At 38.2% G+C, this 24,553-nt stretch overlaps 1 protein-coding gene across 3 annotated transcripts in view; it reads left to right on the top strand.

Annotated features, from left to right (window-relative positions):
• LOC122812232 (adhesion G protein-coupled receptor E2-like) overlaps positions 1–24,553 on the top strand; it is a 1,489,088-nt gene that overhangs the window by 704,446 nt on the left and 760,089 nt on the right. For all 3 annotated transcript variants that reach the window (XM_044084588.1, XM_044084589.1, XM_044084587.1), the window contains exon 8: positions 13,193–13,281. In XM_044084588.1, the coding sequence (XP_043940523.1) occupies positions 13,193–13,281 (89 nt within the window). The remainder of the gene's footprint in view (positions 1–13,192; positions 13,282–24,553) is intronic.

The raw sequence follows: 24,553 nt of genomic DNA, 5'->3' as shown, positions 1-24,553 counted from the left end.
GGACCCTAAATATTTACTAGTTCTAGATGACTGACCTGCGATCCCAAAACTTTTGTCTTTCTCTAGCATGTCACTGACACGTTCACTGCTGCCTGAACTAGGTCAACCTTTCAGAGAACTACCACCTTACAACTGTGCTTCTCACTATGACAGTTACCATGGATGCTTTGACATTTAGATAGGAGCGGGGCATTATTTAGGGCAGACACACCTTAGAAAGACTAAGAGGCCTCCTTGCAAATTAATGTCCTAGAGATGAGGATAGCTCTCCTTATATTTCTGGACATTCAGGATTTCCTTCCCTGTGGTGCAATTTCCATCCACTCTGACAACATAGCAGTGGTGTAGTACAAAACTAAACAAGGGAGAATCTGATCATATCTTCTACGTTGGGAGGCCATGCAACTGTAGGAACTCACCATGGATTATTATCAGTTTCTAGTAGTGGACAAGTTCAGCAGATGCTGCCAAACTACTGGTTCCTAAGTCTAATATTATCACTGGATGTTTTAGTCCATCACTGGACCACAGGTCTTCTGTATACATTTGCCCCTTTTCTATTCATCTCAAAATTTGTACAGAAAGCTATGATTAGTAGGGTGAAAGTCATTTCCCTAACCCTTTTCTGTCCCCAGAAGGTATGGCTTCTAATTTTGTGACCTTTTCCTTAAATGAACAGTGTTGTTTCTCCAATTTGCTTAATGGCCAATGACTCAGCATACCCCTTTAGAGATTTCCATGTGCTTAATTCAGCCATAAAACCTTCATCTAGGAAAATCTATACATACATACATACATACATACATACATATATACATACATACATGCATACATACAAATGTTTCAAGCACGGGCATTAAGCCCTTCTAGCTTGCCAATATGCCAAAACACTTGTTCCCATAATAAATGTCCAGGCTGTTCTTAAAAATATCTAAACTAGTACTGCTTTAATGTAATTTGTAGTCTGTTCGAATCATCAGCTACTCTGTCAGAGAACCAATTAGTACACTTCTCATTCCTATAGAATCTTCTACATAGGTTATCTGATGATTCTCTAGTACTTTTTGTTAACCCCAAACATTCCCAGAGGTAGTTGTCCCTAAATGCCCTATATACCTGAATAAGATCTCCTCTTAAATATCTGTAAGAGACACTGTACACAGGTTCAGACATTTTAGTCTTTTATAATAACTTAGATTTGTACATCCATGGATGCCCTTAGTATATCTCCACTGTACTCTTTCCAGTTTATTCATGCTTGTTTTCCTGTCGGGTTTCCATATTGTTATTCCATACTCAAGTTTGGGTCTAATCTAACTAACAAACAATGACTTCATTATGTTTGATTTCCTAGACTTTATAAATCTTTTTATACAACCTATAGTTCTATAACTATCATTAGCCAATTGGTTGATATGATTAGAAAAACTCATAGCTGAATCTACCCATATATCCAGGTCCTTAAATGAGTCTACAGTTTCAATCACTGTGTGCTGTATTACATATTCACCTTTCATTTTATGTCTCCCAGATCTCATATGCTTAGTTTTTGATGTATTTGTCAACATATTATTCTCCTGTGCCCAAATGGTCAATTTAGGCAAATTATTTTGCAGACATGCCTTATCTGTAACACTTATCAGTTTACCCAATTTCAGGTCATCAGCATATAGACTGTAGAACACCTCAGATGAAAAAGTAAGGCCTGAAAGATACAATCTAAACAAGTAAGTGCCTAGTACAGAGCCTTGTGGGACACCTTGACAGTAACCAAGGATTTCACCTGTCCAGTTGGTGTGTGATACTTGTCGTGTCCTATTTCTAAGCCATGCAGCTATCCATCTTATCAGCAGTACACCAATACCTAGTTGTAATAATTTATTGATCAGTGTTTTGTACATGACCCTGCCAAATGCTGAAGTTAAATCTATATAAATCACATCACAGCACAATGTTTCATTCATAGCTGTTATTATATTGTTATAGAACATCATGTTACAGGTGGTAATAGATCTATTTTCAACATATGCATGCTAATTTGTGGTTTCGAGTCCCAACCTATCCAGTTCTGACAATAACTTATCCAGCATTACCTTCTGCATTATTTTTCCACAACATGAAAGTAGACTTAAGGATCTATATGACTCTGGGTTTGTCCTACTCCCCTTTCCCTTAAATACAGGTTTAAAAAGTGCATGTCTCCAATCTTGAGGAATCTCTGCATATTTATATGACCTAGTGAATAATAGATGTAATGGCAGTGTAAGTTCTTGCTTAAGTGTTCTCAGGTCATTGTTTCTTATTCCGTCTCCTCCCTGCACTTTGTTTGAATCCAGTTTGCCCAGTTCTTTTTCAATATAATCTAATTTGTTTCCAGTATCTGGGGTTACCTGGATATCACTAGGACAACTTACCACCCCTTTTGTGGAGCCAAACTGTTTTGCATAAGATTTTGTAAATATATCTATAATCTGTTGTGTCTGAGAATAAATTGCACAGTTTATCAATTTTTGTATCTTTACTCCTTCCACATCTTATGTATCTATAAAAAGGGGTTTCCTATTATGCTCAATATCTTTATATAAATTTTGTTCAAAGTTTTCTTGATCTTGTCTAACACTATGCTTAATCTGTTTGTCCAGCTCATTTATTTCAGTTTTCAAAGTTGTAGTTTGACCTGTCTTCCATTTCTCACCTTAATCAGGTATCTTGTTCTTATGGAAATATACCCCCTGATGTTGCGTGCCTAGATCCTGATGTTAAACATTTTTTTTGACTTTTTGGACTCAAACAATTTCTCTTTCAAAACTTTCCACATTCCATCTGCAGTTTTTGTACTGAATACCTCACTCCAGTTAGTTTTACAAAGTGACTGTTTTGCATCCATTTAATCTGTAATTAACCTTCTGTGCATTAGCTTAGATTTCAGTTTGGCAGAATTATCTAGCAACAAGTTAACCTTTATGACCCCATGATCACTGCACATCAGTGGTGGTAAAACTTGATGTTACAGTAATTTATTTGGGAACACAAACAATATCTAGTATATTCCGTCCCCTCTAGGTTTTTTTACAATCTGAAGTATTTGTTGTTCCTGAATATAGTCTGTGAATAATTTCTTTACTAACGTTGCTGAATCAATATTATTCCAGTCTGTTTCTGGTAAATTTAAGTCCCCAGCTAATATTATTGTTCACTCCTGTGTTTCATGTAAGAAATGTATGAATTCCTCTAGGTCATCTGCACCTGACTTTGGTGGTCTGTCTATAAGATCAAGTGAACAAAATTTTACTTATGGGTGACCAAGAAAAGGTTTCAACACAAAGCCCTCAAATTTCTAGCAGATATGTTTTATATCTATTAAACTTTGAAAGTTCATTTGACAACAACATTTAAGGTTCATGAAGGTCTAAACTCTCCTTCTCTATCTTCAACAAAAACCTGCAAGCCTTTTCTAAGAGGTGCTTTCTTTCATATGGCCCCTTCAGTTTCCTGAAAAATTATTCTTTATTGCCATTAATTATGCCAGAAGGGCATCTGAACTTCATGCTTTGCCATCACAATCTCCTTGCTTAATATTGCTAAAGGACAGAATGTGCCTTTCTATGAATCCAGCATTTCTACCAAAGGTGACTACTGATTTTAAGTTAAACCAATCTCTTGAACTTCTAGGTTTCATTCATTTGTTTTCTAATAAAGAAGAATGCAAATAGCACTGTCTAGATGTTTACAGATACAAAAACTTGAAAGGATGACCAACCTTTTTCTTTCCTTTGGTCTAGATTAAGAAAAAAGGTGAAAAAGGTTACTGCATCCTGGTGGCTATCTGAATGCATTACTTTTTTTCTCTAAATATATAGACGTCTTTGCCAGGTACCCCTAAGATATATTTTGCAATGACTATCTCAGTTTTGCTAGCTTATTTTAGGAATTTTTCTGCTGATAGCATTTGTGCCTGAACAATATGGTTATCACTGCACACTTTTGCAAGACACTACAATCTGGATGTGATCTTCAAATCCAGGTTGACCTTTAGAAATACCATTTTCATGGTATTTTGTCATGAATCCACACAAGAGCAGTGGACTCTATCTGACTATTGAAGTGGACAGACTGGATCATGTAAAATAAAAAAAGCTAAATACTTACCAAGACCATTAGATCTTCATGATACACATATTTCCACTTCAGCACTCATGACCACCTACCCCCTTCTGTCAGGAATTACCATTTCAGAGAGACTGCACAAAAGCAGTCCGGACAAGCACCGTAAAGCCCCAAAAAATGTTAAAGTCCTTATTGTGAAGGCTGTTTGCAATACAAGCTGTAACACTGAAATTGAAATCCACTTGCACGTATAAAGCCACACTGAAGTCGGAAAAAACTTAAACCTTAACGCACTTTATTGTTAAAACAAACGTTTTCGCTGTGGTTAAAACTACAGCTTCATCAGAGGCAAAAGTAAAATGCAGTGTCAGAGTCAAGTTTTTATGCAACACACCCACGCCTTAATTAGTAATGCAATCACAATGAAGGCGTGTTAGCAGCATTTCTTGCAAAAGTAAATTCAGGGAATGAAAGCTCTGTTTAGGAGCATTCTCAAAAGTATGTAGTTTCATACTTTTAAAACAGTTGGAAACTATAAAACATTGATGCATCAGCAGTTTGTTACATTCATACACCAAGCAAATGTGCATTAAAAGCATGAAACTGTGTAAGAAATATATACACAATAAAAGCAGTCTGAAAACAATGCATAACAGTTCTGCATATCAAAAATGTTTATAGAAAAGTGTTTGTAAAAAAGTATCTAGTGAAATCACTACCTGCAACTGCAGTTGGAAGCCTTGCTAAGTATAAATCTTAACAGTGGTGGAAAGTATATGTTACTACAAATTACTATTAAAGTAAAATAAAATGAAGTGAAAAGTGAAGTAAGACAAAGGTAAAGGAGTTATCTTTTATAGCTCCTCATTTTCAGGACACAAGCTATATTGCAATGTTCATTCAAACCTGGGTACGAAAATGAGTCTAGTAATATTTGCCATTCTAGCTCCTTATTCTCCAAAAAGAGAGGTACTGGACCCCCTCTTTCTGTTTTCTTGACCTGGTCAATTGCAATAAAATGAAAGCTATGTCCTTGATGTTTCATTACGTGTTTAGCTAAAGCGTTTTCTTTTTTCAGTTTCCTTATGGCATAATCATGTTGGTATAGCCTGTCCCATAGTCTCCGGTCAGACTTGCCTATGTAAAATGCTTCACAGCAGTTACACTTAGCTAAATAGACTATGGATCTAGAATCACAGTTAAGCTTATGTGTAATGTGGTACTTTTTGTTGCGTATTACAAAGGAATTGGAAGCCTTCACAAGGTGGCAATAGTTACATGCCCCGCACTGAAAACAGCCTTTTGTTCTAGTCATTAGCTCCGTCTGTTTACTTCTTTCTAGCAAAGTTTTCAAATTATTGCCTCTCCTATATGCTATCAGAGGTTTTGTGCCTAACTTGTCCATGAGTTCCTCATTATTTGTTATGTAATACCAATTTTTATAAAGTATTATTTGAATATTCCTCGAGTCAATACTGTAATTTGTGATGAAACTATTTACAAACGAGGTCCCTGTTATCTCAGTGTTGGAGGTTGCCCTAAGAAAGGGTATGTTCTCCCCAACCCTCGAATTAGCCTCTAAGTCTTCCTCTTGTCCACTGAAAATTTTGTGTGGAAGTAAGGGTAGAAATTGACCTTCCCTTCTTTTATTATTGACCTCATCCAGTATTTCTTCAAATAAAGTATTTGGGTATCCTCTGTTGGTGAACATTACTTGCAAGATTTTACATTCTTCTTGGAATAGTATCTCATTACTGCACATCCTGGCTGCTCGAATTAGCTGTCCCTTTATGATAGCCTTCTTTTGCTTGAATGGGTGGCAGCTGTTGTAATGTAAAAAGGAGTTGCAGTAAGTTGGTTTTCTGTATATCTTTGAAGAATATTCACAATTAACTTCTTTATACAAGTGAACATCAAGGTAGTCAATGCTTAGCTCTGAGAATTTAGATGTGAATTTTAAAAAGTCAGTTGTGTTATTAATAGAAGAAACAAATTCATTTGCTAGTGTCTCATCGCCATCAAAAAGGATGAAAATATCATCCAGGTATCTTGTGTAGAACTTGATGCGGTTCATTGTGTTAACGTCCTTAAGAATGTTGTCAACCTCCCAGTAGGCCATAAATAGGTTAGCTACTGTAGCACCACATGGGGACCCCATAGCTACACCTTGTTTCTGGAGATAATATTTCCCATTAAAGATGAAGAAGTTGGATGTAAGTATGATGTCTAAAAGTTGGGATACTAAATCGATTACATTTTTGGGTGCCCCCAAACGATCTAACATCAGTGAAATCCATTCAATAGCCTCCAAGTGAGGTATAGACGTGTATAGATCTATGACGTCGATAGTGAGGAAGTTCAGTGAGTCGCTGTAATCAATTTCACTTATCTTTTTTAAAAATGTCCACGAGTCCTTGCAAATGTGTGATATTTTCTTAATATATTTGCTCAGGATAATTTCTACAAGTTGGGCACTGGGGTATGTAAAAGAGACTCGGTTATCAATCAATGCCCGGATTGGTGGATTAACAAAGTTTTTATGAATTTTTGGTATACCAAAAATTACTGGTGTCCTAGGCATTGTGATGTCAATGTAATTGTAGGTGTCAATATCAATGCACCCACTAATAAATAGGTCCCTTAAAAAACCCCTAGTCCTAGAAATTGGCATGTTCATCTCATTCAGTGACGATGAACTATAAGCTGGACTATCGAGCACAGTTTCCATTTTACTAATATATAGGAAGTTGTCAAAGATTACAAGCCCACCTCCTTTGTCAGGTTTTACTACCCTGACCGGTGCTTTACATAAGTTTTCCAAGCCTTGTAGTTGTTCTTCTGTGATGTTATAGTCTAACCGGTCGTTTTTAGTATGTGAAAAAGTGGCCATTTGTCTGAGGTCCAATTCACAAGTTTTTTCAAAAAGTGTTAAAATGTTGTGTAGTGGGGGGTTGTAAGTACTAGCTAATTTCAAATTAGTATTCATGTTAGTAACATCATTGTTAAACATTACATGCAAGTTCAGTTTCCTGACAAAGCATTTCAAGTCAATCAACGTCTTAACAAGGTTACATTTAGTTGTAGGAACAAAAGTGTTCCCGAATGCTAGTAGTTCTATCAGGGATGGAGGCACGTGAAAGCTAGAAAAATTGTAGATTTTAAAGTCGCCTTTTTCATTCGTTAAGATACTTAAGTCACCTAACATGTTGTTGTTAGTGATAGGCGTTGAATTGGGAGTGGAGTCATCTGTTACTATCGTCTGGACCAGTTCTTGTTGTAGTAAGGGCGCTGTTTCGGGTTCCCTAAAAAATGCCTTCCCTGATTTTCATACCTTTGTTGGTTGTGTTGTTGTCCACTTCTGGTGTTGTGCACTTTCACATAGTTGCCACGTGGAGGTGCAGCTGAGTTAAAGTTCGTTCCTGTTTCATCCCAGTCATCACCTCCACTTAGGTTTGGCTCATTGTTTTCATTCCCAGTTTCTGTAATAGTACTGTCAACTTGAGTATTAGTTGAAGCCATTAGTTTAGGATAAGCTGTTCCATTAGAATAGCTCACCCTATCCCTTGCCAGTTTTTTATTTTTGTTCACTTTTAACTTATCCACTAAACTGTCAATACTGGAAAAGATACGAGAGTAATCGTATTTATATCTATCAAAGTGCAAGTTTTGTTTTAAGGAACTGTCCAGTTGGTTGACTTCTTCAATTAATCTCGTAATATGTGTGCTGTAATGTTTAGAGATCAATTCCATAAGCTCAGTTCCTTGTTTGTCAAACAATGTCCTTAAGTCAGCACAAAAACCATTATTTTTAAAAATTCCAGTAGGGTTAAAAGAGGACCGCAAGCCTTTTGGAATGATTTTCTCTGAGATACATTGTTGAAAATAAACTGTCTCTAATTGAAGTTTTTTCAGCTTCAATAGTTTATTATCAAAGTCTTTTAGACTGTCTGTTATTGTGTTCTCACTCACCGTAGAGTTAGATAGCCCCATAGCCGGTTGTTCCAGACTGCTTTTGTGCTTGTCCGGACTGCTTTTGTGCATTTTACTGGTTTCCGTTTGTCTGCTATTTCAGAGAGACTAGTCAATCAATTTTGTATCCTGTAGGATGTGCTTATATTGGTGAAATGTTATATATTTATGTGAGTGTGTGTCTGTCTGTCTGTATGTGCGTGTGTGTGTGTCTATGTGCGTGTGTGTGTCTGCATGTGTGTTTGTGTGTATGTGCGTTTGTGTGTCTGTATGTGTGTGTGTGTGTGTGTGTGTGTGTGTGTGTGTGTGTGTGTGTGTGTGGCTTGCTCAGTTGTATTGTTAGGGGAATTTTTTTTTATAAGGTAATGTGTAAGGCTGGGAGTTGGGGCAGCATTAGGTTAGGGTTGCTTGAATTTTAATGTTTTCATTGATTGATGATGTTTTACATTGTAGGGGGCATGGATTGGAACGACTAAATAAATAAACTTAAAATGATAATATGGCATCAAACAAAACCACATGGCTTGCAAAATAATATGAAAAATCTGCCAGTTTCTTTCACAGGAAGAATGAATATGGCCTGTTACATTTTACTATGTGCCATTTTAGCTCTTTTTTTGATTTCTCCAAGTCTTTTGGGTTTCTAATACCATGATGGGAATGGACCCCATTCCTAAGTCAGAGTAAGATTCATGTTCATGAAATTAGTATTATTTCACTCTTTGATGTTAGTCAAAAGTGCTCTTCGCAGCACCCGCAATGTGCCCAGTAATGACTCCTTCCGCAATTCGTATGGTGTTACATGAATTGGTAACATATCTAAATACGATTGTAAATTCTTTTTTATAAGACCAGTTGCTCCTACTACTATTGGAACTGTCTGGGTATCTTTCTTCCACATGACTCTCATTTCTGCCTGCAGATCAAAGTGTTTTATGACTTTGTGTCTCTCTGTATGCAAGACACTATAGTCACTAGGTATGGCAGTTTCAATGATCAATGCTACTTCTGTCTCCTTTTCTTGGATCACTATGTCTGATTTTTCTAGAATCTATCTTTTGGACTGTTGGTATTGGGTGATCCCTTGTGATGTAAACTTCATCATTTTCTATGATTCTCTGTGGCTCATGTTTCCAATGTTTTTCAGCCACTTCGATACCATAATGCTTGCACAATCTCCAGTGTAACAATCTCGCCACATTATTATGCCTTTTAGTATACAGTCCCTCTGCCATTAGAGCATTGCAACCAACAATAAGGTGTATAACTGTTTCCAACTCAGTTCCACAAAACCTACATATGTCTGTTTTTTCCAAATGTTCAATGGACTTAGTAAACCAGCATGTACACAGTCCACTATCTTGGGCTGCCAATATTAACCTTTCATTTTTTGATGTAAATTCACCGCTCCTTAACCATTCCTGCATTCATTCTTGATCAACATGAGGCTCTTCCAGAAGTTTTTTATATTTGCAACTGCATTTATGTTTTGTCCACATTTCTTGCCTTCTCATATGATCCCTTCACTTTATATTCTTTCTTTTGTTTTTTAGCACATTCAGTTGCTGCCTGATTTTTATCCACTTCTGGTTTGATTTCCATTCCTGCTAAACGTCGATATGCTTCTGCTAAATTAAGCAGAGATGTCATCTTAGATTTATTCTCCTCATGTTACACAACTTTCACCACATTTGGATCTTGTGAGTTCAGTAGATATATGTGTGGAGTTCCATGATTGCAGATCTATACATGTAATCAATTTCAAGGAGGCCCATCCCTCCTTCAGAATGGGGAATATATAATCTTGGTATACACTGATTTTTATAAATCATTTGGTTAGCTCTGTTTTGTTTCCACAGATGATATTCCAATCTGAATATAGTACAGCTGAAGTTTCTTTTTTTAATCTCTCAGCAAATGGCTAGGACTTCTTGACAATATTGCATGTTGAATATCCCACTCAATAGAACTATATAGTGGCACAAATTCTAATTTATCAATATAATTCAGTATACAATTTTAGAATTAGGACTTTTTAATATTATGGGACAAGAATGCTACAGATGATTTCCTGATTTTCAGAAGTCTATTTGCCTCACATGAAAGAAGCATTGTATTGTTTTAATTTTAAAACTTCTGACAAGCTGGAGTTATATCATACTTAGTCAAGTAATCATTAATTCCAGTTATAGGTAAATAGATGTTTGATCTGTACAATTATTTTTGTCATAATGGGATACAACTTCTTCAAATCATAGGTTCATAGGTGTGTACTAGGGTAATGGCTCTGGAGCCTTTACAAGCCTAGCCCATAGAAGTGCCCTGGCATCATGCCACCCGACATTAGTTCCCAGTGCTTCTATCAAGTAGACCCACTGCAGTGATCCCCAGGATGAACATTCTATTTCTCATCCACTCATCAGGATTTCTCTTGAAGAGGGTCAGTGAGGTGCTCTGTTTGACATGTATGGGAAGTGTATTCCATAGCATGAGCAGTCTCTGGGTTATGAACCTGTCCCTCCAGCATGTTCTGTTGATTGTGGTAATAAGGTTGAGGTCTCTGGAGCATGTGGTGCGGAGGGATTGGGATTTCGTTAGATGTAGCTTTTCTAACAGAGCTGGGTCAGACATGGCTTTGTATGTCAAGCAGAGATCATTTCTTAGAAGACGATATGAGACAGTGAATTGCTGGAATTTTTGAGTCTGTCCATGTAGAACATGTGTTTAAGGCCTACGATCCTCTTTGTGAGATACTTTTGTGGACTTTCCAGCAGTTGCATGTGTCTAGTGCAGTACATGCCAAATGGGGCATTATACTCGATCATTGGCCTAATGAGGGAAGAGCAGAGAGAGAGATAATGACCTCTTTCTTCCTGGATGCAAAACCATTGATAATGAGATGTGCCACATAGAAGGAATTTCTGACCACAGTGGCAATGTGGTGGTTGAAGGAGAGGTTGCTGTCAACCTGTGGCCCCAGATCTCTTATGACACCTTCAGTGTTCAGTGGGCTCCCATTGATGTGGTTATAAGTGGGAACTAAGTTTTTCCCAAAGGGGATGACGACGCATTTTTGTGCATTAATCTTAAGGCTATGGTTTCGCCACCAGTCATTGGTCTCAGTGAGGCCTTTCTGTAGGATATCTACATCACTTGAGGAGTTAATAATGGCTCCCAGCTTGCAGTCATCTGTGAAATTCATCAGCCAGAGTCCCCCCATGTTGGCCTGGACTTCTGAGAAATAGATGCCAAACAGGAGATGACCCAGGACCGATCCCTGTGGAATCCACTCAACATAGCCTTGTTTAAGAGAACTGCAAGCTTACAAGGGCACACTTTAAATCCTTAATTTAAAGTGAAATATCTACTAGATTTTTACAGCTTTTAAGTAAACTTTATGTTGCGTTGTGTTGAGACCATACAGATATGAGAAATGAAACGTTTTGTACATTGTAGTAGCAGGTAATAAATTGTGTTGTCCCAGCATTTGTTTCCAGTCAGTTGACTTGTTATAATGTATTTCCCACTGATTAAGTGGTTAATCATGAATAAAACAGATAACCTATAACACCATTATTTTTGTACAGTTCAGTCTATTATAGCAATAACCCATGTCTGGGTGTAGGTATGCTGGATTTAACCATGGTTGGCATGATTTGGTAATGAGGGTGAAGCTTGAGTGATCAAACAAATCCAGCCTTCGGTAAATCCAGCATTTCCCACACCCAGCCATGGGTTGTTGCTATTATACAATGACATTGTTTATGAAAAAGGTTCTTACTTTTCTTAGATAATGTCCTGTACAAGGATGGCATGCTCCTCTTCTATGTTTTTCAGTGGTATCCTGGGGCTTTCTTGATGTACTGCACATGCATATGGGACTTGCGTTCCCACGCTTACGCAGTACATCAGTGCTATGTAAAGGAAGTAACAGAGAAAGGAAGATCTCCGTTGCTTATTTGTTGTTGTTGTTTTTCAAAAAAAAAAATGAAATTGGAGGCTTTCAACGTAAGGGAGAGACAAGATAGAGAAAATATAAGGATAATCAGGTATGCGTCTCTAGTTTTCTGCATAACATACTTGGTTATTATTGTATTTTTCTCTATCCCATCTGCCTCGTTCTTTTGTAGTCTCCCATTTTTTAAACTTTTTTTTTTAATTCTATTACTACACATTGCCATATCAGGAAAACCCTATGGTGAAGGCATAGCTTTTCTTGCATTAATCATCCAGTGCTTCTACAACCTGCTATTGTTACAATATCAGGAAGCATTAAGTAATAACATACACCTATCAAGTACATGTGGTCTTGAAGGTTAGACATATGTTTCAGCCTTACTCCACAGTCTTCTGGGATGTAAATAACAAATATGTTTTCTTTTGGTTACTTTGATAGACAAAAAAATAAAAAAAAGTAGAGCTTCCTTTGCATGTAGTAATGGAAGAAAGTCTAGGTGACTGGACTTGTTTCCTTTCATATATGCTCGATTTACAATGGGGAGGCTGGTTGGGCTGACCAATCAGTGTGCTCATTTTCTAATGTCAATGGCCAGTCACTGTATAATCTGCAATATATCAGCTGTGTCACTGTACTTACATGAAACCAAATAATGCTGTAGACCACGAATAAACCACAATTGCAAGCACGATAAATTCCTCCAGGGATAAAATAAAGATACGCCAAAGTCGAACTACAAGTGGTAAAGTCACAAGCCGCTGGTAAAATCAAAATTTTTGATTTTACCAGCGGCTTATGACTTTACTACTTTAAGTTTGACTTTGTGGTATCTATTTTATCCCTGGAGGAATTTATCAATGTACTTACATAACACATTTTAAATAGAATATGAAAATCCAGGTTATGTTTTGTGATTAACTAATTGCATTTAAAAGGCTATTTACTACTATTTTACTATCTTGCTTGTCTAACAAAGTAAGAAATGTGTTACATTACTTCATGTCAGTACACAGCCTGCCACATCTCACTAAGTAGTCTATTCAATTGCTCTTGTAAACTGACTTATGGGTTGTGCAGAATTAAGCGGCAGTTGGAAATACAAATAAACCATAATAATAATAAAAAATAACACAGCATAAAATGTCTTTTTTACCTTAGGTCAGACATGTGTCTGCTGTCCTGAAACTCCAAATCCAAATGTTCTTCAGTGTTCTTCTGGAAACTTCATTTTTTCTAACAAAACTCAGGTAAAAATATATATTATTACAAAATCATACTGATATGAATTAAATGTCAATCTACAGGCAGATTAAATAAAATTTCAGAAAATGATATTATTAATGGACAGATGTGTCATTGTTTTTTTTTGTACATTTATTGAATTAGAATGAGATACAAATAATTAAAGGATGGTTGTTAAATGTGGAAGTACAAAAGGGTTCTGGCAGATTACAAAGATATTCTTTGTAAATCTGTAATAATTTAAACAGTGATAATGTTTTCTGTACAAAATGTGGAAATTAAGCTAAAAGGATAATTACTGATAGCAAGGGTGCTTTTGAAATTTAAGAAGTAAATGATGGCATAAACAGGTGCACCAAATGCAAATATCTAGAATTAAAGATCAATTAAGTTAGACTGGTGAGATATGGGAAAATAAACACAAACATATTAAATGGATATGGAATAAAATCAGTTGAGTACCTAGATCTGAAAATATTGGTAGATAATGTGCTAGCCTTTGACATATAAATACAATAAATAACAATGTAGCAGTGACCAGGAATCGAAGATACATGATCAAATTATGGACTTCTTGGAAATGTGAGCTGATGTTTATTTATTTTTTTTTTCTCAGTTATTCTTTTTAGGCCCTTTATTACATTCCAAACATTAAAAGTGCCCTATTTACTTTCCATTGGATTGAAAGCTGGTCTCAGCAAGATGTTGTTCAGGTAGCCACCACCAGATATTTAGGTGCCTGAGCTCCCTTATCACTACTATACATGCTTGGTTCTGGCTATATGGATCACTAATTAATAAGAACACCTCCCACTGCAGCCAGGTTCCTGCTGAATTCTGCCTTCTGGACTTAGACATCTAGCCTCAACTAGGTGTTAGTGTAACATCATGCCTTGCTGTCTCCCAAAGGATGGATGAGCCAGCACTGACCATTTACTCCAGTCCTCTCTTCTTGGCCTTTCCGATGTCAAAGACACTAGTCAGATTCAGGGCTTGTGGACCATAATCAGAACTTTGTCCCTTTATATAATGCAGCAAGGCTCAGAAAATGATCTCCATTTTCAGAAGAATAACATGTAGAAAGCTTAAATGTGAAGTCTTCATTTAGGCAAGACAACATGGGGTAAACACTAAGATGGTAAGAATTCATAGTGGAATGAAATATCTGCTAATTTTGAAAATTATACCCAACGGGAATGATTGTTCTTGAAGCATCTTTAAAATACAACATGCTAGGAGGGAGTTAACAGTTACAAGAAAGGCATTTAATGATTGTTACTTTTTGAGTGTCTCAGTCTTACAGATGAAAGTAATTTAAGAGAGTGTGCTCTAATGTTCAAAAGATTGAGTATTCATTCCAAAACATAACATACCGACTCCCTAAGGAAGTTTTAGTTGAGAAACAAGAAATTAAAAGCATTTTAAAATGAAGTTAGACTCAACACACCCCAAAATATGCGTTTGATAAATGGCAGCATGATTTTGTTTTAGTCCATTTGTAGTCACCATAGTTATACGATGCACTAGTGTGCAAGGCAAATGTATAAATAGTGGTGCTTTACCAGTATGCTAATGCAGTATCACTAATCGTTGATGATGGTTTTCATATATGTGCAGCCCATGAATAACTGCCAATGCAAACTTTGCACAGATGCAAGTATGCATGCTGTTCTAAAAAGTGCGTAGGCAGTGCATAGAAACACCCATTCCTTCTCTCACCCTCTACAGACCAATCATTTTCCTATACCATGGAAACACCCATTCCTTTTCCCACCAACATTAACTTCATTTACCTCTCATACACTAATCTCCTAGCCAACTGTAATCATTTATTATCTCAACACCTACTCCCAAACCACATCACACTCAGTCCTTCTCTACTTTCACACTTTCACCTCTACTTTAGTCACTAATAGCTCATTTTCACATAATTATCTCCTACTTCCAAATATTTCTCAACAACTACTTAATAAGTACCATTAGCTCCTCTTCAACATGCTTTCAAAACCCCCATTCTTCTCCTTCTTACTAACTCTACTCCTCACCTTGACCTATCTGTACTACTTCACACAGCCCTATTATTCCTACCACTCCCAATCCTTCCATGTAACTAACCATCTTACCTCCTCTCTACCACAGACAAACATCCCAATTTCCCCCCATCTTTGCCCTATAAAAAAACTTCTACTTTTTCCGTATAAACTTATAACCACTCAGAAACACTCTTCCCATACAACAATTTCCAAATCCTACAAAATCACAATAGAACTTAATGTATTCTCTAAACTGTCCAATTACTTCTCCAACTTAATCCTATATTTCATTACCAATCTACTATCAGGCGATGTCCATCCTCACCCAGGCCCCACCTCCTCAACAATTAAAGACAAGTCCTTACTACTCACCTCCTTAAACTCTGAAAGTATAGTTAACAAACTCCCAAACCTCCATGCCTGGTTGAAACACAATAAACCAGACATCTTATCCATCTCAGAAACATGGTTAAAACCCCATATAAAGAACTCTGAAATAATCCCACCAAACTATTCTATCATCAGAAAAGACAGGTCTCACAAAAAAGGTGGAGGAGTAGCTCTCCTCTACTCAACCTCCTTGTCAGTTACTCCCTATAACAAACCTACTCTTCAATTTAATAATGCTGAACTACTCATAACACTACTTCAAGTTAACAAACATAAACACATATGTATAGCTTCACTCTACATCCCCCCAGGGGATAATACTTTCACACTAGAAGACATCCTCTCCTGGCTCACCAACAACATTAACAATGAAACAATAATCTTAGGTGACGTAAATATTAACTGGGCCTCCATTCAGTCTCCCACAAACCCACTTAACATCAACTTGCATAACTTTTCACAGCTAATCACCTCTATAACACGCCCCTCAAAAAAACCTCTCTAGCGGCAGTATCTTGGACTGGATCTCAGTCTCTCATCCCCACTATTTTTCTGGCAGTGGAACTCTTCCCAATCCCCTTGGTGACCACATACCCATCTACTCTCGACGTCTCCCCTTACTCTTACATCGCAACCACAACTATATTACAATCCGTAATCAAAAAAACTTTAACCCATCAACCTTTACTAACGCCCTAAAAGAAATAAACTGGAATTGTCTAAAAACATTACCCCTAGATAATGCTGTTGCTCACTTCAACACTACATTTTTAAAATTACTAGACTTCCATGCTCCTCCAAGAACAAAGAGAATCAAAATTAAAACTGCCCCTTGGCTTACCAAACACACACTAGCAACAATGCGACAAAGAGATAAAGTCTGGAAACACTACCAGGAAAAAAAGACCCCCCACATTCATAATGAATATAAGACAGTTAGAAACAGGGTGAAAAAGCTCATCATCTCCGATCAACAAAATTACTTCTCTATACTCCAAAACAATAACAAAACAAATCCTCAAAAATTCTGGAAGGGCATCTCTATTCTATTTAATCCTTGTACACCAGTCACCCCCACCCCAGACCCTAATACCCCAGATATAGACTTAGTTACTCAATTCAACTCTTTTTTCATTGAATCTATTTCCAAACTAACCTCTTAATTCTCTAACAACACATTCTCCAACTCAACCTCATCCTCCCCTACCAACACTACACCTAGCACTACTACCACTCTCACATTCACCTCTGCTAACTCTTTACCATCCACCTCCTCTTCTACTCTCACTTCCTCACCCCCTCTCCACACTCCCCTCCATTCTCATTTAAACCTATATCCACTTCTACCATTCAAAAACTCCTTCAAAAACTAAAGCCATGCACCAATGCTCCTGATGACATCCCTTCCTACTTTCTTAGTATAGCTGCAAAAGCAATTGCCTACCCCACTAGCATACTAATTAATCGCTCTATCCAAGAAAGCATAGTTCCCCAAATCTGGAAAAAGGCCTTCATCATACCTTTACATAAAGGTGGCAACAATAACAATGTTACTAACTTCCGCCCCATCGCTATCCTGTCCCCCCTTTCTAAACTCCTTGTAAAGTGTATCCAACATCAACTCCTACCACATATCTTAGATAATCACCTACTATCTCCCACACAACATGGATTCAGACCTAATCACAGCACTGTGACAGCACTCCTCTCCTTCCTTGAAACTGTTAATAAAGCCCGGGACTCTGGCCTTATTGTCTCTAGCCTTCTACTCGACCTCTCTAAAGCCTTTGATACTATTTCACACAGCTTGCTTTTAACCAAACTCTCAAAACTTAACTTATCTCCCTTATCATTGAATTGGTTCTCCAGCTACTTATCCAATAGATATCAAGCAGTAAAATGGAAAAAGGCAACCTCCTCATTTCTTAATACCCCAACCAGAATCCCCCAAGGCTCCATATTAGGTCCCCTCCTCTTCAACATATTTATAAATGATTTTCACAACGCCATCCCTCTCTCCAACATCATCCAATATGCAGATGATTCTAGCATTATCTGCACTGCCACATCTATCCCTACACTCCTAAAGCTAACTCAAGATGCTTTTTCAACCACTGAGCAATGGATGGAAAAAAATCATCTAGCGCTCAACACCTCTAAAAGCAAATTAATGATATTCACCCACTCTAAAGTTAACTCTTTCAATATAAACACATTCTCTATTACTAGTCAAAATAACATTCCACTAGAACTGGTGACAGAGACCAAATTACTTGGAGTCCAAATTGATAACCAACTAAAATTCAACTCCCATCTTCAACTAAATATTAAAAAAACCCATCAAAAACTAGGCATGCTCTATCGACAAAACCACTTCCTTACTACTGCCACTAAAATCACTCTCTCTACTCCCTTTCTTATTCCCTCCCTACTCTATGGAGCTCCACTTCTAACTAATCTACAAACCTCCCTGAAAACACAACTTTCCTCCTACTACAACAAAATCGCCAAGTTTGCTACCAGCCAAAAGTCCTCCACCCACCACTGTTCCTCTCTCCATCAATTAAAATGGCTAGAACTACTCAAGTATCTCACCTATACTCAACTATCCCTCGCACATAAGCTAATTTTCAACCCCTCCCTCTGCCCCTCCCTGTCTTCTGTCTTTAAAATGCACACACCTGATAGAATATTAAGGTCTAACAACCAAAATCTATTACAAGTGTACATACGAACTTGTCCCCACAGGCAAAAACCTTCTATCACATGGCCTAGCACGCCTCTGGAACTCCCTACCTCCATCTATCCGTATCACCTCTAACCATTTTATTTTCAAAAAATCTCTTCATTCATATCTACTATCCCACTGGGAATGCTCTTGCTCCCACCCCACTTAACTAACAATGGATACTAACATTGCTTCCTTCCCCTGCTTACACCTGTGATCTCACTTTATCACTTCACCTAACTCTTACATTCCTACTATTTCTATGGTATCTGCAAGAATAGTCTACACTCTACCTCTTAAGTGCATGACACTTAATATGCAATGACTTCTCATTTCTAACTTAGTAAAATCCTTCTAATTTTGTATCTGATATGTGTCATCACTTGTTGAATTAATTGTAATATGTGTTTATTTGTCTACTTAAATTTTTACAATGTATAATCATCTTTAATAACCTACTGTAACCTCAATGTTTGGAGCTTTTCTCCCCAGGACTCCATTGAAAATGGGTTGATCTTGGCCCAATGGACTATCCTGGTAAACCAACTGCAAATAAATAAATAAAATAAATAAATAAATGCACATGTGCTACACATATGTGGAAGTCTGCTGCAACTTCTTAAGTTTCCATATTCATCTGTCAGGTGCATCCTTGCTCAAATGTTGCAAGCCATTACTGCTATAAGCTTTAGTTAGGCTGAACTGGCAACCAGATAAACCCACTTTTGCCAGCAGCCTTATTCTGCTGGTGTTCATTGATGGATACTAACTTATTTCATTTTAAGTGTGGAAAATGGGCAGACAAACTTTGAGGGAAAAAAGCAAGAGAATAAGCAAGAGAAATACAGTAGAATGAAAAATAAGTGTTGTACTGGAGGAGGTGGGATAGGAGGATATTCTATTGTTTACTCAGGATTGACTCACTTCTTCTGAAATATATAAGGGGAGAGGATGAAGTGTGTATGGACACAAGGAAAGATATGATAGAAGGAAGATAAGTGTTTGGGCAAACCACATAAAAATGCAGACAAGACAAGGGGGGTGTTGATCACAACACCATAGCTATGGTTTGCAAAAAGAAGGATGAAAAAATAGTGATGGGGAAGATGTAAGACAATGCATGAGGAGTGGAAATGACAAAGTAGGGTGGATGTACAGATTGCAATAAATGGGAGGTACAAGACTGCTGCAACCAACATATCAGCCAAATGATCAGCGCTGTGAGCCTTGTCCAGAGGTGTCTTGGTGGGCAGATTCTGAAGGTGAGTGTGTGGCCTCTGGATGCTCAACTTTCAGAGCAAACCAGTCTAGTGACTCTTACAAGTACTGTATGAGACAATGACATGAGTCCCACTGCCTCTCCAAAGCCTTTACCAGCAGCCTCCATTACAGCCTGCAACTGGACTGCTGTGTATGGGGGTGACCTTAACATTTTAGACTGCCCATACTGGAGGAGTCTGTACTTTTTCCTGATGATGCAGAACATGATTGTAATGGGTAAGGAGGAATGCTCCCTTGCTGCATGGAGGATATGGATGTAATGGGTGAGGGAACATTCTCTCTTGCTGGTGTGGATGGTTTGGATGCAATGGCTAAAGGGGAATGCTCCCCTTGCTGGCATGGAGGACATGGACATAATGGCTGGGGGAAATACTCCCTTTGCTGGCATGGAGTACATGGACTTTGATGTTTGGGGAAATGCTCCCCTTGCTGGCATAGAGGACATGGATGTAATGGGTGAGGGGGGGATTATCCTTTGTAGGAATAGAGGGCATGGATATAATGCTTGAGGGTGGAATGATCCCTTGCTGGAGTGGAAGTCTGCAGCTGATATGCCTCAGGCTGCTCATGAAACAACTATTTCAAATTATGTAAGGATTTATTACACGAAAATAGGAAAACAATCTATGGGGTTGGGGAACTAGTCTCTCCAGCTTCTTGTGATAGAGTTAACAGTTAATCTCTATTGCTTCCATATCTTCAAAACAAAATGGTAGAAGAGACAGGCATAGTACAGTTATTGATGCTTTGGGCATAAAAAAATATTATTTATTTATATATTTACATTTGTTGACTGGGAGAGTCTGACTGGACACAGGTCCATTTTCAGTGGAGGCCCGGGGAGAAATGCTCCACATTAAGTATTATTTGCATTATATAGTTAAAAAACATAGCATTTTAATATAGACATTAGTCCAGCTAAGGATGCAAGACAAGAATAAAACATAGATGTAAAACAGCAATAGAACATAGTACAATTTTAAAATATGGTGACATATACTAAACATGGTTACAAATGTAGTTGAAATTCATCAGTGAACAATTGATACAATTTGTTTTTGAAGTACATAATAGCCATTAGCAGTTGTTGCTACAAGAAGTTGGTATTATGTGGTAGGTAGCTGGGAACATGAGTAGCCAAGCTTGCTAAGAGTAGGCTGTTGATAGGGGGCCAAGAGAGGTAGTGGGTGGGTGGAGTGGATGGTATTAGAGGAGGGGTTGCAAGGGCATATCTGGCAAGTTTTTAAGTGTGATTTTAGTAAGGATTTGAAGTAGGTGCAAGAAGTTACAGAGGTAATTGAGGATGGGAAGGAGTTCCAAAGTTTGGCTGTAGTGCAGGAGAATAATGCTTCTCCAGCAGAGTTAATGGCTCTTGTGACCTGTAGGAGGTTTTTGTGGCTGGATCTTAGTGGTCTCGTGCTTATGTAGGGTTGGAGTAGATTCTGGAAGGATGGGACTTTTAGTGGTTGGTTTATTAGTTTGTGGGCAAGTGTGAGTTGGTACCATTGAAGGAGGTGGGGGAGCTCTAGCCAGCCCAGTTCTGCTTGTGAGAGACAGTGGTGAGTACAGTAGGAAGCCCCTGTGGCGAATTTGGTGATTTTGTTGTAGCAGGTTTCGAGCTTATTTCGATCGTATTGTCTAAGGTTAGTAAATACTGGAGAGGCGTAGAGTAGGGTAGAGATAAGATGAGAATTTGCTACCAAAATTTTAGCTGCTTTGGTAAGTAGTTGCTGATTTCTATATAATGCTACTAGTTTTTGTGCACTTTAATGGTCATGGAAATGTGAATGTCAAAGTGCAGTTTATTGTCTATTTCTACTCCTAGTAATTTGGTGTGTTCTGTAGGATGGATGGTGGTGTTGTTTTTTGCTGTGATGTTAAAGTGAGAGCTGTCTAAGGTAAGTTTGGTGGGCTGGAAGATTAGTAATTTTGTTTTGTTTGGGTTGAGTATTAGTTGGACATCGGATAACGAAGTTTCAGTAGAAGAAAATGCTTCCCGTGTGAATTTTTGCAGCTTGGGTAGGGAGTGAGCTGTGCAGATGATGGTTGAGTCATCTGCGTATTGTATGAGTGTGCCATGTGCTGTGGCTGAGGCTAGATTATTGGTGAAAATATAGAAGAGTAGGGGTCCCAGGATGGACCCTTGGGGAACCCCTATGGAGACTGGTAGTTGGGGGGATAGGTCATCCTGCCAAACAACTGCTTGTTGGCGGTCAGATAGGTAACTCTGAAACCAGTTGATGACTGGCTGAGAGAAGGATAGGTTATTGAGAAGAGAGATGAGTTGTTTGTGTGGGACCATGTTGGAAGCTTTAGAGAGGTCTAGGAAGGTAGCTGAGGAGAGAACCTGCATTTTTATTTTGTAGGATAGTGTTAGAGAAAGAGAGTAAGGCAGTGGTGGTGCTACGGTTAGGTCAGAAACCATGTTGTGTGTTGGAGATGAGGTTGTTAGCAAGGATGTGATCTGAGACTTGAGAATTAATGCATCTCTCTAGTATTTTGGAGAGTGGCGAGAGAATAGTTATGGGGCAGTAATTGGTTAGATCTGTGGAGGAGCCTCCTTTGTGTAGGGTAATTATGTGTGAGACTTTCCATAGTATAGGAACATAACTTTCTGACTGAGATCTGTTAATCAAGAGTGATACGGGGTAGGCTAGAGCGTCAGCTGCAAGTTGAATGTATTCACTTGGGAGGTTGTCTGCTGCTAATCTGGTGGGTTTAAGTTTAGTTAGTAGTTGTTTTATTTGGAGGCAGGAACAGGAGAGAAAGAGAAGCTAGTGGGGAGATTGTTAGTTGTAGTTGATGGTGTGGGTTTATGGGGGGGAGGTTGTTTTGTCTAGCTAGTGATAGTACGGTTTGTGTGAAGTGATTGTTGAAAGAGGTAGCAATATTTTCGGAGGAATGAGTGTACTTACTTTACCTGGGTGAAGGATGGAGTTTATTGAGGACCAGAATTGTTTGAGGACCAGAATTGTTTGGGGACCAGAATTGTTTGGAGTTATGTTAGGAGGAGGTAAGGGCAGACTGGTAGTATTGGATTTTGTCCTGTTTTATAAGCTTTTTGGTTCTATTGCGTAGTTCTAGGAATTTTTGCCTAGTAGAGGGGGTTTTGGTTTTGTGTCAGTTGTCCCAAGCTTTATCCCTGTTTTTCATTTCAGACTTGGTGTTTTTTTGTAGTCATGGGGATGGTTGGGCTCTAGTTCAGGAACGTCTTATGGGGGCATGGTAATTAAGGATGCTTAGGAATGTTTTATTAAAGTAGTCAACTGCATCATCTAGTTTGAGGTATTTTAGAGGTTGCCAGTTACAGTCCTTTAGGGATGAGTTGAATGAGAGAGGGTTGAAGTTAGTTTTTTTGCATATTTGATGGTAGATGATGGGTTTTGCTTTATAAAGGTGTTTTCTTAGTAAGAAGGTTGGGGAGTGATCACTGAGGCTGTCAGATAAGCAGCCTGCTATATATGATTAGGGGTTCATATTGACTAGTATCCAATCAAGGGTAGTGTGTTTGTTGGAGGTATTTATCCTAGTAGGTGACTTGACTAGTTGGGTGAAGCCATGAAGGTTTACATGATAGGTTGGGTGGTTGCTAGAGCAGGATTGCCAGTCAGTGTTGAAGTCTCCTAGAATTAAAGTTTCTTGGGGTAGGTGGTGGATAGTCCAGCTGAGGAGGTTTTCAAGTGGAGGGATATTGTGGCCAGGTGGGAAGTAGCATCCTATTATGTTTAGGTTTTTATTTTGGTCTATTTTAAGGTTAGTATATATTATGTCTTCCTTACCTATTTGGGGAGCTGCTAACTTTAAGATCTGGATGTCTAGATGCTGCTTAAATATTATAGCTATACCACCTCCTTTTTTGATTAGTCCGTCTACTCTTAGTATATTGTAACCGGTATGGAGGATTTGCTCATTAGTAATGTGTGGTTTTAATGATGTTTCTGTAAGGATCACTATATCAGGGGAGTAGAAGTCTATGGTGGCATGAAATTCATGCACCTTGTTGCATATACTTCTAATATTTAGGCTTATCAGAAGGAGGTTGATTGGCTTTCTATTGGCTGTGATTTGGGAGAAGATGTGGTTTGTAGTCTGATTATGAGGGGAGGGGTTGGAAATTGAGGGACCAGGATTAGGATAGATGTCTCCACTGAGTGCTAGGTTGGATATGGATGAGATTATTAGTTTTATCAATTTCTGTATATGCTTGCTTATAAGGGAAATTTTTTGATTGTGTTCTGTGGGTAATAAGTATGATGGTAGGGTTATGTTAGGTGGTGGGGTTGTTTTTACTTTAGGTATTGTAGTCTGTAGTCTATATAGAGGGTGTATTGGGAAGGTTGTTGACCTGATGAGAGAGTAGTAGAGTAGAGGTGGGATATGAGTGGTGGTGTGTGTGGTAATACAGTGGTAGTGGTTGAGTGCGGAAATGGTGGAGGTTTAGTAAGATGCGATGCATGCAAGGAGTCTGCATGCAGTGAGTATAGGTATGGTGTGCTTGTACATATTAGCTGAGTAGGAGGGATAGTAGTAAGAAGCTGTAGGAGGAAGTATAGGTGTGGCGATGTTATAGGTTGTTTAAAGGGTGGGAGGGGTTACCGTTTGTAATAAAAGGAAGGACCACTGTGGGCGGGTGAGAATTGGGGGCAGAGAGGGGAGTGTAGCAGGCAATAGATGAAGGATGACTATCAGTAGGTTTTTAGGTTATAATGAAAAGGGTTGGCCCTGATTAGGCTGCAATTGTTCTTATAGGGATGGAGGGGGGGAATCAGAACAGACCAGAAAAGTGATGGATAGCCAATAGTATGATGAAAAGGGCTGGCCCTGATTTCACAGATATGCAAGTCT

Source organism: Protopterus annectens, chromosome 9.part0, assembly GCF_019279795.1.
Source record: "Protopterus annectens isolate FY-2018-M chromosome 9.part0, PAN1.0, whole genome shotgun sequence".
In the NCBI taxonomy this organism is placed as follows: Eukaryota; Metazoa; Chordata; order Ceratodontiformes; family Protopteridae; genus Protopterus; species Protopterus annectens.
Note: the sequence above shows the minus strand (reverse complement) of the source record. Positions and strands in the feature narration are given on the sequence as shown.